The 14,669-nt window shown below is 41.8% G+C and overlaps 1 protein-coding gene across 11 annotated transcripts in view; it reads right to left on the bottom strand.

Moving 5' to 3' along the window:
- Positions 1-14,669, bottom strand: part of SCAF4 (SR-related CTD associated factor 4) — a 63,819-nt gene that overhangs the window by 3,347 nt on the left and 45,803 nt on the right. For 8 of the 11 annotated variants that reach the window (XM_084800528.1, XM_084800530.1, XM_084800526.1 and 5 more), the window contains 4 exons: positions 14,365-14,530; positions 14,193-14,279; positions 13,846-14,037; positions 15-1,313 (listed from right to left, as the gene is read on the bottom strand). In XM_084800528.1, the coding sequence (XP_084656654.1) occupies positions 361-1,313; positions 13,846-14,037; positions 14,193-14,279; positions 14,365-14,530 (1,398 nt within the window). In that variant the 3' untranslated portion in view covers positions 15-360. Of the gene's footprint in view, positions 1-14; positions 1,314-13,845; positions 14,038-14,192; positions 14,280-14,364; positions 14,531-14,669 lie in introns of those variants that run through there. The other 3 variants (XM_084800534.1, XM_084800535.1, XM_084800527.1) reach the window with 2 other exon arrangements.

The following is a 14,669-nucleotide window of genomic DNA, read 5'->3' as shown; positions in this document are numbered from 1 at the left end:
AGCACACATTAAAGTTTGTTACGAAAATAGAGTTTATTAAAAACATCCCTATTGTTCTGAGGAGCTTTTCACCGTTACCTTGTCTTAAATTAAAAAAAAAAAAAATAGCACTTCTAATTAGGATTTGTAAACTTTTAAAAGTCAAAACTTTTAAAAAGTTACAGCAAAAAAAGGGTAATATATCTTCAGTATTTTTTGTTATTTTGTGGCTATTTTTAAATAGAAGGAAAGCAATCAAATTGCTTACAATCCCCACCAACTACTGTGGGGTGAATGTAGCAGGAGCAAATATTATACAGCATCTGTACACCTCACGCTCTATACCCAAGTGTCACTGTCACATTCTGTCAAATCCAGTCTCTAGCGAGGAGCCTCTGCTGCTGAGCCAGAATCCTTCTCAGGTTCAACGGATGAGGTAGCCTCAGCAGGTGACTCTTCAGGTTTTACCACCGAAGCCATGGCCTCCCCCTTATCAAGTTCTGAAACAGTGTCTATTTTTCCCACTTGGCTAAGGGGAGGTTCAATGGCTTTGTGACCACCTGCCCTGTCTGTCACCTCGTGCTTCTCCTTTCCTCGATTTTCTTCCTTCTCCCTACGGGACTCTCTGTCTCTAGAATCTCTATCTCGGTCCCGGTGCCCACTAGAGCGCCTATTTCTCTCTTCCAAGTCTCTGTGCCTGTCCCGGTCAGGACTCCTTCTTCCCCACTCTCTCCTTTCACGGTTACTATTATCTCTATCATCATTACGGTTCCCATACCGGTCCCGGTCATTTTCCACCCTATTTCCAAAAGATCTTCTTCCAAACCTTTCTTGGTCTCTACCTGAATTGAACTGCTGCCTGTTATCATTTCTAAACTGCTGTGGCTGCTGCTGAGCTGGTGCTGGCTGCTGTGATGGTGGTGGCTGCTGTGGCTGTGACTGTTGTGGTGGCAGCTGCTGTGGCTGTGGCTGTGGCTGCTGCTGCTGTTGTGGTTGTTGCTGCCTTCCATCTCTGTCTTCTTGTCCTCCTGGGCCTGGCCCGGGGCCTCCAAGCCCTGGCATTCCACCAGGCCTGACGAAGGGACCATGTGGTGGAAAGGGCCCTTTCATTCCATGAGGTGGGGGCATAGCAAAGCCACCTGGTCCTGGTGGTGGACCTCTGTGCATCATGTGTGGTGGCATGGGGCGAGGTGGCATCATAGGAAACCGCTGCAAGTGAGGTGGAGGCATCCCTGGAGGGCGCTGGAGTGGGATCATGCCAGGTCTGGCACCAAGAAGACCGGTAGATGGTGCCTGGAGCCCAATTACAGGACCAGGTGCAACTCCTTGAGTGCCTGAAAGACAACACAAAAAATGTAAATATTTTTAGCTGTGTCCTATGGAGTTGTAAAGAAAAAAATTCAGTCTTAAATCAGTTTCACTCTGAATTCATACTGAATTAACCCATGTTAGCCAGTGACAACTAAGACTCATTGTTGAGGCATCTATTATAGACAGAGACCAAAAATAAATACTAAAAAAGAAAATTGTAATATTGTAGTTCTTGTCAGTCTTCTCTAGCAACCCTCCTCAGAAGATGTTTTACCAGCATGACATCTAAGAATATCTCACTGTGCTATGTCTCAGTGAGATAAAGGACTGTATTCATTGTTAACTATTCAAGACAGTAGAAGGGTATGTCTGGTGTCCTCTCAGTCCAAGTTCACAATCTGATACCATACCTTAATGTGCCTCCTCCTGTGAAAAGAAGAGGTCAATGACTTACAGCATCTAGCCAATATCTCATGTTAGACTACTCCATGTTGTTATACAATGTGAATCATTATACTAGGATCTGTGATACACAGATCCATACACATGTAAAGCTTATTGTTCATTTTTTCCTAAGCACTGTGAAAGTGTGATCTATCAGGTTGACATGACTTCTGGGTCATGTGGAATCCTTAGCCACACACCTATTTTTCTTCCAAAGGCAGTAAGATTGACAAAGCTGGTGCTGTCTAAAGTTACTCTCACTCATTGCCTTTGTTTCTGGCTTGCAAAAGAGCCTGCTCATTCTGGCCCAAGAATCATGTAAGTTCAACCCAGCATTAACAGCAGAGAAAAGTAAGGATCTGTTTTGGTCCTGATATACAGACATCAACTACAAAGAGCAAACAGCACTATCTTCAAAAAGAGTAATTCTGATAAAGGGTCCCAATAGTAATTGGTAATAGTCATGACATTTGTCCATGCACCACACAGAAGTCTTTGAGAAAGTTATGAGTTCTGTCCATTTGCTGACAATGGTCAGAAATATGATGTAATTTTAGGTTTACAAGTTGAGTCAACTTAAACCTACCCATTGGAGAAAGCTAGCAATTCCTGCATGCTCCTACATTTTCTGTATGGGCAGTACTAATGGTGAACCACAATTCCTACTCCAGCATTGACCCTTCATAATGTGTAAGCCAGTGTTTGGTCAGACTAAATCATTCAATGAATGAATACCCACTTACGATACTTTAACTTGGGAGATGTACAGCCAGAGTATTTGCATTAGCAACAAAGTCCTCTGAATGCACAAGGATGAGCATTACTCAGGAGTTAATTTTGATAGACACTGAGTATTCCAAAGAGGAATAGAACTTCCTGCTACAAACTATGACAGAGCTCAGAGCCTGCTCAGATAACTATGGACATTATTTTACACATTTTTTTCTAAACAGAACATTTTAAAATACAGTATCAACTATACTTTAAAGTCAATTTTAGTAGCTGAGAACTTAAGGCCAATGAAACTCCCATGTGAGGTTGTGAAAAGCCCTGTGAAACTGGTAAGTGTGGCAAGGACTCTTTGTTCTGAGAAAATCCTGGACAACACACTAGGGACTATCAGCTAGACTAAGACAAAAATACTTATATAACAAACTCGGTGCTTTTGGTACACAGAGACTATGCCACACAAAAGCACCTAGGACACACTCTTTCCTCTCACTTAACAGGAGCCCCTTACATACACCACTTGCCAGGATGGGTGAGGCCCTAGGCTTGATCTCAGCATGATATGGATAGGGTGGGGGAAGCCAAAAACATCATCAGACTTGACTTTGCTATCAGCTTTTATTAGGAAAAGTTTGTTTTCAAGAACTATGAACTGGTGCTTACTGTTAGGTTGGTGTGGCATCTTCCCGTGCTCACCTATAGGCTGACAGGGACAACTTCAAAATGCTCTAAGGGTTCAGACAGGTCTGAGAGCAAAGCAGACTCATGCAGGAATGGTGCAATCCTTTGTCACCAACCTGACTGTAGATGGGATGCAAGGCCAATGCCACATCACAAAGATAAAAATGAGAATCTTCATTAACATAAGCTTCAGTCCCTAGGACAATTTTTCATAGGGTGGATTTGAAGACATGTAGGAATAAACTTGGCCAATAGCAATCATGTATTTAAACCTCCCATAAAGTGCAATTAAGGGGGAAAAAAAAAACCAACTCTGCCTAATCTATTTCATAGGTATGGATGTTTCTATTTGGCATTTGCTCTAAATATTATGCAATCAAATCCCTTTCATTTTGTCAACAATTCTGGGAAGCTGTCAGATGGGATGTCCTCTTAAGGTGTTGAAAAGCAGTAACATTTACAGGCCACACACACTACTGCCCTAGACAATGTACCACCTCAGCTCCTCCCTGCCACCTTAACTGCAGTTTCTTCTTGCTATTTTTGCAGTAAAATTGCACTACATTTGTAGTAAAGGATATAAATAAAACTTATGAGGTGAATCTTTAATAGACATATAGGTAGGTAAATGTTAACTTTTGTGATGGAATCTTATGGCCAGCATTACACACCAGTGAAATATAGAAAAGATGCAAGCAGTAATTAGGTTTATCTATAGTAAGCTCTGTAGCATTGCTGAGTCTGGTAGTTATAAATTAAAAATAATTAACCCATTTAGGTTTGGGAATTAAAAACAAATCTTCCTTTCAATTTCAACTGCTACAGATGCCACAGCAAGACAGCAATGGTACAGAAGGCTGGGACTGACAATATGTGGCCCTGAATGGGGATCATAGAGGTCTGGGTTGGGTCTGAAGGACAGGCAGAAAATAAAACAAGACCAACTTGGGTAGGCGAAGATGTGACTTGTCAGAGGGAGCAACATTTAAAAAGGCTCAGTACTCTAGTGAGGTGGTGGGTGTACTGTTGAAGAGAACTGCAGTAGAATGACCTCGGGTACAAAGAGAGGAGACCCTATCTACAGCCGAGGCTTAGCAAGCTGGCCAGGTGAGCCTAGGTAATTCAGGGACCTTGAATGTCATGATAACCTGATCAGATGATCCTGTTTGTTTTGAATGAACATTCTGGTTAAGTGGTATACAAAAAGGAAATTCGTTCTTACCCTCAAGGCATCTCAGACAATTGGCTGAACTGTAAGACAGGAGCTAGGGTAGGAGACACACTGAGGACAGCTAGTGGGCAGGACTGAGTTCTGGGATTAACACAGATCTCTGAATAAAGGAAGGTGTCAGTTTAAGATCAAGAATGCAGAAAGAGAACAGTTATAGGAGACCAAAGGGAAATGCCTCACTTTAAAAGAGCACTTGGACAACATTGCTAGACATGCATGTAAGTAGCAGATCATGTGCACACTCAGGGTTCAGCAGCGCAGACATAGCATTAACATTGGCCAAACAGACAAAGAGCTCAGATCCGAGGAGGCAACACATCACAAATAGACATTTCTAGTAAAACCAGGTTTGGGAGCAGAATGAAAAAAAGAATAAAAAGAAAATTATGCTTGTCTGTAATCCCAGATCTCAGAACATGGAGGCAGGAGGATGGTAGGCTCCAGGATAGCCAGGGATATACAGCAAGACTAGGGTGAGGTGGTCATGGTGGTGGCAACAAGAAATTACTCTTAAGGTTTAACTCAAAATAAGCGAAGTTCTTAATGACTCCCCAAATTGCTGTTTCACAGTAAAATCACAAAGGCAGAACAAAGCTATGGAAGGGCTAAGGGACAAGTGGCAGACACCACTGTGTAAGATGAGATCTCAGACCTTGAGAGGCCACTGAGAACACAGGGGCTCTCAGCTGAGGCCCAGAGGGCAAGAGATTTAGACAGATCTTCAAACAACGGCAGGGATCTCCATGCAGAGGTGTTGGGTCAGAAAAGCAAGTGCACAGGGCAAAGAATCTGGCCTCTGTCTTTAGTTGGCCAACTGGGTATTCCACTTCACTGGAAGACCAGGCGTTTCCAGCCACTGCCTTGCCTCTAGCAGGGAATGGAGACTTCATCACCAGCAATCCATTATTCAATTCAGCTTTCAACCACCCTGCCCATGCTCCTTTCTGAAATTACAGTTCTGAGTAACAATCCCAAGCCCATGAGCCTACATTTCAATATGCCTCCTCTTAGTCCTCACTTCTCATCATAGCTGCCTGGAGAATACCCAACACTAGCTTGATATTTTAAAAAATTTTGTGGCATTTGGAACTGATCACAGGGCCTCATTCTGAGCTATATTTTAACTTGACCCCCCAATATTCATTTTAGACCTGGGTGTTAGCATGGCCGCAAGCCTCTCCAACCCCAAACCCAAGTATACTAACTGGCCTCCTTAAGAAGATTCTCAACTACAAGAACACATTTCCCTCTGACCAGCAGCAACCTTGCACTTCGACATCCAGGGTAGGTTAATGTTTCTCCTCAGTCAATTAAAGCTGACTTGCTTTATAACTTTAGTAAGATAAAATTTCCACATCCTCTAATAAGCTTATACAAAAATTTCAAGCCAATGGCTTTTGCACATCCAGAATACCTTCATTATCCTGGGAAGAAAGCCTGCTGCTAACCATCATCTCCCTCCCTTTCCCAGGGGAGCCCACCCAGCTTTTTATTTCTATGAACTTGCCTGTTAACCATTTCATAAAGATGAACTCATGCAATACGTAGTCCTTGGTGAGTGGCTTCTTCCACTGGGCATTTTTCCAAGGTTCATCCAAGTGTGTAACACGAACAGCACTTCACTTATTGTCAAATAATCTTCCATTATGTGACCACAGCATTTTCTATTTTTATTGTACTTGGATTTTTTCAAAACACCTTTCCCATGTCTTTTTTCAAAATGCACTCACACCTGTGCCAGTGTTATGCCTGTCTGTGATCATACCAGAGGCTCCTCCTTTGCACCTATGCTGGATCCATCTACTTACTTTTAACCAACTGTACCCTTCTTTCTTGTACCAGGTTTTCCAGAATCACCCACTATTTAGGAATGAAAGTGAAGGCAACCCTGTTGTCTGCCATCGTCTTTCAACATTTACCTCATGTGTTCCCATGAAGCAACTCTCCCCAGGGATTTAAAAGTCAGGTCTACACCCATTTCTTCTCGCCTGTTCTCTCCTGTCCCTACATGATCTGGACTCCAAATTCGTGAAACTGTGAGCTAATGACACCCGGAAATTCATTTCTTCCTCCTTTGCCCTTGTACAGGCGCCAGGATACTTCCTTGTGTTCTAGCCCACTGGCTACATCTTTTCACTACCCTTTGCAGGACAGAATAGTACAAAAGTGTCCCTCCTACTGGGGCAAGACTACCTTGACTTTAATCCTATCAGGTACAACTATTAAAACCTTGGGGGCTGACTTTTCCTTATGCTTCAGTTTCCCCAGCAACTGATTAAATGTATACCAACTGTGCAGAAATCCTGCCAAACAGAATGTCTTTAGCTGCCAGCATGTTATTTTCAAATGTGAAATGTTTAAGGACTCTAGAGCTATGCCCATTTACCAGTTCTGTTTCTGTAACTCTACAGGCCTCTGTGACATTACATACTATCTTTATCTATGGTATATGAATGTACCTCTCTAGAATTTATCCAGTGTAGTGCATTTGCACCTGGACATCAAAATTAAAACACTGGACACTTAATTGTGACACCTACACCCTGTAACAGGCAACACTCTTAAATATTTGTACACCTCAAGAATAAAGTCACAGCACCAACTGCTCATATACATGTGACACATGTACACACCTGCCCCTCCTGAAGGGCCTACCTTCAAATGGCCAGATCAGACTGCTATACCATATGGGGCTGCTGTTCCCTTATAGTGCAGCACACTTTAAAAATCTAGCACCACCTCCATTGCACACCCCTGACTTCTACAACATCCCCTTCACTCATCTGTCAGTCGCTTGGAAATTGCTCTATTCCAGCTCTACCAGTCTCCTGTGCTTCCTTGAGGCAAATAAAGTTGCTCCTTAATCCAGGTTCCCTCTTTCGTTGAAATGGCAGATTCAGTACTTACGTGACTTATTTTTCTTTCTCTTCTACTTGGGTCTCTTTCTCAATGCTACTTCCTTCCAATGCCCACTTTGGCCATCTTACTGAAAACAGTACACTTCAATATCTTTAATGTCTTTACGACCCCCACCCCCACCCCTTTCTTCTCTCTTCATTGGAAGGGCTCCATGTGATAACATTAGTTTACTTATTTCCAAAGGAATAGACACACTAGGGAGACGGATCTTGGCACACATTTTGTTCATTCTGCTATCTTTAGCACCTGGAAGGATACTTGGTACAGGTTCTCAGGAGGCATAGACCCATGAGTAATACTGATACTTGAATGCTGGTTCAGAGACAATGAATGAGTCATCTTATCAAGAAGATGCTTTCTCCAAGGAGAGCAGAGGCTACATGTACCAACGTGGTGAGAATCTTTTCAACATAAACCTCAGAGATTTTGAACATAAAAAAACACTGATTTTTCTTTTAGCTTCTTTTTCTCTAATTGAAATTGTCTGCCACTGTTTGAATTTCACCAACAGAAAGGTCACTGTGGTGTTCTCTGTAGGGAGGTGGGGTTCCTTAGACATGAGGAAACTACCCACTAGCCACTCATTTCTTTATTTGTACTGTTGGGGATCCAAGCCAGGAAACAGTACACAAGAGCCAAGGGAACTGAACCTCGTCTCCCTCCAGCCCACTACCAGCCACCCTTAACTTCACAACCAATGTCTACTGACCTGTAGGCAAACATACAAATAGGTATTTATTTATTCAACCAATTAACAAAAGGTATTTTCTGCTCTGTCACAACAATATAGTCAACATCCTACCCCAGCCTCACCAATTCACAGTATTTATGAGCATTTACTTGGAGAACACTCCCCAGCAATGCTTGCAGTGAATTGTGTTAGACGTTGGTAAAAACTTAAGGAGCTAATTTTTAAGAATGAGAGAAAGCACATTTTATACACTGTTACAAACAGGACCTTACACGTTAACAGGAGCTCCTTTAGAGAAACTGGAGTACCTACGGAAGAAGGTATATTGAGATGTCTTGTCTACTGTTAGCAAATGGCATACCCTATATTGATAAAAGAATTTTAAATGAAATCTGAATCTCAGCCATCTTTTGAAGATGCTCTGGATTTTTAACAAAATACTATACAGTAGACTTTATATGGCTAATTAGCCTACACTATTATAACTACTTTTAAAAATTAAATTGTGTGCTACCTTTTAAGTACTTTATGGTAACTGATAGGTACAAAAGAGGCTTAAAGTAAACTTGATACATGGTTAACCTCTGACTCAATGTAATTTTCAGTAGGCACTTCTATTTTCAGTATTAGCTAGAAGAGTCTTACCTGAAATTCTCTACAGCACTATCTGTGCCTACTAAAACCTATCTGGATTCCCAAGTTTCTGCCCTCCCATTCTCCTCAATATGCCCCTCAGAAACAAGGTGAAAAGCTTGCTTCAGGCTAGTGACCACCGTCTAGGAAATGACAGCCTCAGGGGACATGGAGACAGAGTGTAAGCACCTGGAGGTTTCATGTAAGATTTCCCTCATGTTGTTTGATGTGCTTCACCTTTTGAGATAACATACTGTATCCATGCATGAATTCATATCCTAGGCAAATTTCTGTCAGAGTAGCCATTCTTTTTGCACAATCCACCCCATCCACTGAACAATGTTGTATATATTTAGCTGAAGGCACTGTAATGAATACTTCAAAGCCATTTCTATTGTGTGATCCTAGTGGAGCAACATTCAGGCAGTATCAACACTTAGGCTTATTTGGTATATACTTCTTGCTTTTGTGTAACCATACTGAAGTTTAGTATAAAAAGTATTAAAATACATTGTTTTTTAAAAATTAGTCACTATTCTTTTAAAAAGGCCTATACTCTCTAATTTTCTTTTGATAATATGTTAACAGTAATGTCTAGTACACAACTAGCAGACTAGTGTCCTAAAGTTCTAATTAAAATGTTGTTTAAAACTCCTAGCTATAAAAATTATAAAGCTTGGGGCTGGAGAGATGGCTCAGACGTTGCGAGCACTAGCTACTCTTCCAAAGGTCCTGAGTTCAATTCCCAGCAACCACATGGTGGCTTACAACCATCTAAATGTGATCTGATGCCTTCTTCTGGTGTGCATGTGTACGTGCAGGTAGAGCACTGTATACATAATAATAAATCTTTAAAATCCAAAACTAAACCATAAGAAACCAAATACTCATTATTCAAACAATTACCAGAATGTAGGTAAAACTGTTTTCTAGGTACATTTCAGGGCTCCTAACTTAATGGTATAATATAAAAGCAAACATATTTTTATATAATTTCCAAGCCAATTGTGCCCTCAATTCCTCTTGAGATACCCTAGTCCAAGATCAACTCAAATGCCTGCTGCAGCTACACGGGGACTAGAAGTGTGCCACCCCAGAGACCGGCAACTCAGCTCACAGGCCATCAATGTGTGAGTCCTGCTTTAAAATGGCCCTGACTTACAGCGAAGACAAAGTAACCTCACTTGTAAGATTATTCTCAGAAGTGGGATTTTATTTATAAACTTCAGCTGCAGCAGTGTGACTACAGCAGGGAAGTAAGACCCCTCCACATGAGGAACTCACAGGTAGTGCACGTGTGAGGAAAAGGCATGAATTCCACCAGGCAGCATCTGTGTCTGAAACATACTCTGGATATCCTTGTAACACAGGACAGATAGGTAACACAAACAAACATTTTTTGTGTACTTTTTTTTATTGTTTGGAACACCAAAGTAACCCAAACTTTACATTTACAATTAACTCTTTAATAAATATGCTGTACATCATATTAGCAATACACATCATACAAAGGTTTCACAACACAAGCGTTTACACAGTCAGAGGATGAACTCAATTGCCACCATCTTCTCTCCTAGATGACTGACAACTGTAGGTGTCATCTTTAGTTTTGACAAACCACTACTTGTTTCAGCTACTTTGGACCATGAGATGCTAAGTACAGTTTTAAAAATCAAGGAATAATGAATAATTGTCCTATGCCTTGCCATTTATACTGTCAAATGATCAGTATTATTTTCTAAAAAATATTTTTAAAAATATGCTGGAAACTTAGGTCCTTCAAAATCTGGGTTCTTTTGGGACAGGGATGTGTTGGGAGGGGACACCTCAGTTTAGCTCTAGGAACAGGCAGTCACCTCGAGTCTGATGACAGAAAATTCTCAATAACAAACCATCCCAAGGCACTCTACTGCCTTTCCCATTACAACTAGGCCTCACCGTGGAATCCGATCTGATTAACATTTTGTAGGCCCGTGCTGCTTCAAGAACACTGTGCCAATGACACATGGCAGAGAACTATTGTGCATCTACTGCAGAAAGAGCTCCAACACTAAGTTGTGTTGTGTTATTAAGTAAAATACTGCTATAATTTAACATTTTCTGAGTACGTCAAATAACGGAACTTAATACTTATGATCTGTTTTTATTTACCTTAAAATGCACAAGCAACTACACAAAGATAGTTGTTCCAAAAAGCTTGCTTTCTACTTGAGAAGCCACAAGAGTTTCTATGAGTCGGAACCCAGCCCGTCTGCAGACTTGGAAGCACACGCACTCTTTTCAGAGGTCCTCAGCACACCTACAGAGTCTTACCTGTGACGGGCAGCACCCACTGTTCACTAAATACCTCCCAGGTGGCACGCGTTTTCTATGTCTGCCACAGAACCACCACCACCACACTCTGGTGTGCGATGCCTATCTGTATCCCTTTACAGACAAGGAAACGGGACTTGAGCATTAGCCTCCAGGTTTAAAGTGTTCCAGCCAACACAGCATCTCCTTTCACAGACTTATGGACAACATTAGCTCACCAGGGAAGAAGGAACACCTTGTCCCCGTGCTCTCACAAAGGGACCAACACCACCTGCACTCAGCTCCCGGTCCACTGGCACTGGGATACCATAATGTGATTCTTGTGTTCCTCAGTCAAAGTGGTAGTAGAACTGTGATTCCTTTGAATAAATTCTCTTTTATTTGCACACACATGAAAACAACAAGAAAACACCTCACTTAAAAAAAAAAAGGCTCATCCCTCTCTAAGCAGAAAGAGGTTCGGATGAGCACTTATAAACGTTTACTGGTAACAGGTATGTCCAAGGACTGGATTCCTTCCTTGGTGGTTCTTGTGACAGAAGACAGTGTGAGATGGCAATGACAGGCAAGAGAACAACGCTGGAATGGTGGGAGTGTGAGGGAACAGTACTACCATGCCAGAAACCCTGGAATACGTACAGTGACAGTTCAGGGGAGAAACCCACTCACCTCTTCAAAGGGCTTGCTCTACTATGATGTAAAAACCAGGTCAAGAATGTTTTCATATTAAACCTCTGTAATAGTAAGAAAACTGAAACTCATTTTTCTGAAAGGTCAAGATCTGTGACCATCTCTTTTCAAGATTTCTTTCTTAGAGACAAGGGCTTGCTATGTAGCTCAGGCTGGCCTCCAATTCAAGATCTTTGGATCTCAGCTTACCCAGTTCTGGGAATACAGTGCCACAAAGCCCCATACGTTTCCAGATTTCTGACTGAAGGCACACACAAGATTTTCCTTTTGTTAACTGGAACTAGACTTTTCCATGTTAGTTTAAAGTATTTGCTTTAACAAAATAGTTTCAATTTTTGTCTTATATCAAATTTTAAACCTTCCATGATTGGAAATAACCTTCAAATTTAAAATTTGTTTTAAAAGCTATGGATAAAGATAATCAAGTGAAGAGCCCTGGATTAAAAGTCACTTGTTTACCTATTCTCCCCACTTACATGGGAGCAATGGCCCTGTCTCATGACCATCCACCCTGAGGGGAGGACACACAGAAGGTGTGTGAGGTAATGACAACTGTGGAAGAAGATTCTATGGTCTTCAGTAGTACTTTGCTTACCAATTTAATTAATTAGTTAGTTAATTCATTTTTGGTGTTTTGAGACAGGGTTTCTCTGTGTAATAGCCCTGGCTGTCTTAGATTCACTTTGTAGACACAGCAATCCGCCTGCCTCTGCCTCCCGAGTGCTGGGATTAAAGGCGTGAGGCACCACATTAATTTTTTTTAACGTTACCAACTTGTTTTGTTTCATGCTGATTGCAAAGGTTAAGCTGTCTGTTCAGTGGTGATAAGAAATGAAGGATAGGGTCTTCAGGCTCTGGGGTAATAGAGGCAGCTACTCACTCTAAACAGGAGTACTTAGGAGCAGTGGCTAGCAAACTCTTGGAGATAAATCTTTCTATTCATGCAGTGAAGTTATAAAGTCCAAAGAAAATCACAAGTGCACACCATTTTTTTGTAAGTTGCAGGTAGCCTAACAACTAGAGACCTCAAAGTTTTGTTCCAAGCCAGAGATGTGCACAGGTGGAAGAGTGTGGAGGAAGGAGCTGATTAGAAAACGACATATGATTCAGATCACATTAGAAAGACTGGAAAAAGACATAACCAAGTGAGGGCTGGGATGCTGGTGCCCTGTTTCTTGGTCCATGGGGCCTCCACGCCAGGCTCATACAGTGTAACCTTTGAAGCAACCCTTCATTAAACAAATCATCTTCCCAGACCCGCTCTAACATTCCTTCCCCTGTGTACTAAGAAAATTCAAAATAAAGTTCATTGTACGCCTTAAAGTGCAGCCTGAAAAGGGCACTAGAGCCATTTAAAAAGAAATTGGCATGTTCATTATAAATGTGGTACATGCACAAAGTAAAAACTTTCAATCCATAATATTTTTGTGAAAGTAAAGCGCTTTATCTGAAACCAATGTCCCACAATATTACATCTCAGGTCACCAACAGTCTCTCCTAAAGCTATACAAGATTCTTAAAGCAAATGTGCGTACAAATATACCTCTGAAAATAAGATGGGCTCATACTCAGAAGCATTCACGTCCATTAAGAGAATCTCTGCTAACTATACTTGGTGATACCCTTCAAGTATGAGTTATGTAAAAACTATGTGACGTGAAGCATGTCAGAGTGCACACAGGGAGCAGACTCGAGTGCAGCGGTGAGGTGTGGGAAGGAGCAACTCCAGAAGATGGAAACCAAAAGCCAGTGAGGAAGGCCTCAGCTACCCCTCAGCTGTACAACCCTCGCACAGAAAATGCCCTCTCAGTATTATCAGCTATGCATGTGGTATTTTCCAGCCTATGCATTAAAAAAGCTTTCAAGGCCAGAAGTTTCAGATGGATAATGACAGAAATATCTATGAGGAACTGGTTGCTAGAGCTGGAAGTCTGGAATCATGTTAATCAAGAACAAGATTATAACAATTCATTTCACAGACATCAATCAAATTTATGTACCCAACTAGCACGTGCAGATGAAAATGTTTTATTGAGGGCAACTAGGTATTAAGGTCACCTATGAAGCTGTCTCCTGGTAAAGACCAAGTGCACAAATCATTTAAGATCTTCCTCAAAGGAACATTGCACTGAGGATTACTTGGCCACAACTCATGTTATTTTCAAAAAGCCAAACTTGAAGTGGGGGGGGGGGGGAACTAATAATAAAAAAAAAATTAACTTACCAAGAAGTGAAACAGGTTGGGTTACAGGAGGAGTAGGCAGATTCGTGGGTGCAGCAGGTGGCACAGCAGAACCATACATTTTCGCACTGTCACCAGACTCGGCATTTCCTCTAGCCCCAGAAACCACTGTTGGAATGGGATTTCCAATAGATAAGTCTTTTGTAGTGTCTTCATTTATACCAGCGATAGTAGCTAAGGAATATAATTACATCGACATGTGAAGCTGAGTAATGAGTTATGTCCCGGTCAACAATCTGTAAGCAGACCACAGACCCTCCTATTTGTTCCCTTTCCCTCCTACCCCAACGCCACGACATCAAGTCAGCAGGCAGGAGAGACATGCTTACAGTTTGGGATGCTCATTGGTGGAGTGTGAGGTGGAGGAATGGACACTGGTGGAGTTATAGGAGGGGGGGGTCCAGGAGGAAGAAAACCTAGAATAAGAAGAGTCTTGTCAAGTTCTGCTGCCACCGCTTCATCCTAGAGTGGAGAAGAGTATTCTCAATTCAGTCAGTGTACCTGGTGGCAAATGCATTGGGTTGAATCCGGGGCGCAAAAACGGTGGAGGAGGAGGAGGAGGAGGAACACCAGGGCCAAAGCCTGGAGGGGGGATTCCCATGGGAGGCGTGAAAGCAGGTGGCTGGAGAGCACCAACTACAGGAGGACCCGGCTGATGTGGAGGGACCTGGAAAGAAAAGGAAATACATATTTAGCTGCTCTTAAATACACTACATGTGCACTGAGAAAATAAAAGCAGGTGCTTTAAGATTTTCATTACACCACTACTTTTGTTAGATCCATTCATACTATATTTCGCTGGTGTT

Source organism: Acomys minous (genome assembly GCF_964271855.1).
Source record: "Acomys minous genome assembly, chromosome: 11".
Lineage (NCBI taxonomy): Eukaryota > Metazoa > Chordata > Mammalia > Rodentia > Muridae > Acomys > Acomys minous.
Note: the sequence above shows the minus strand (reverse complement) of the source record. Positions and strands in the feature narration are given on the sequence as shown.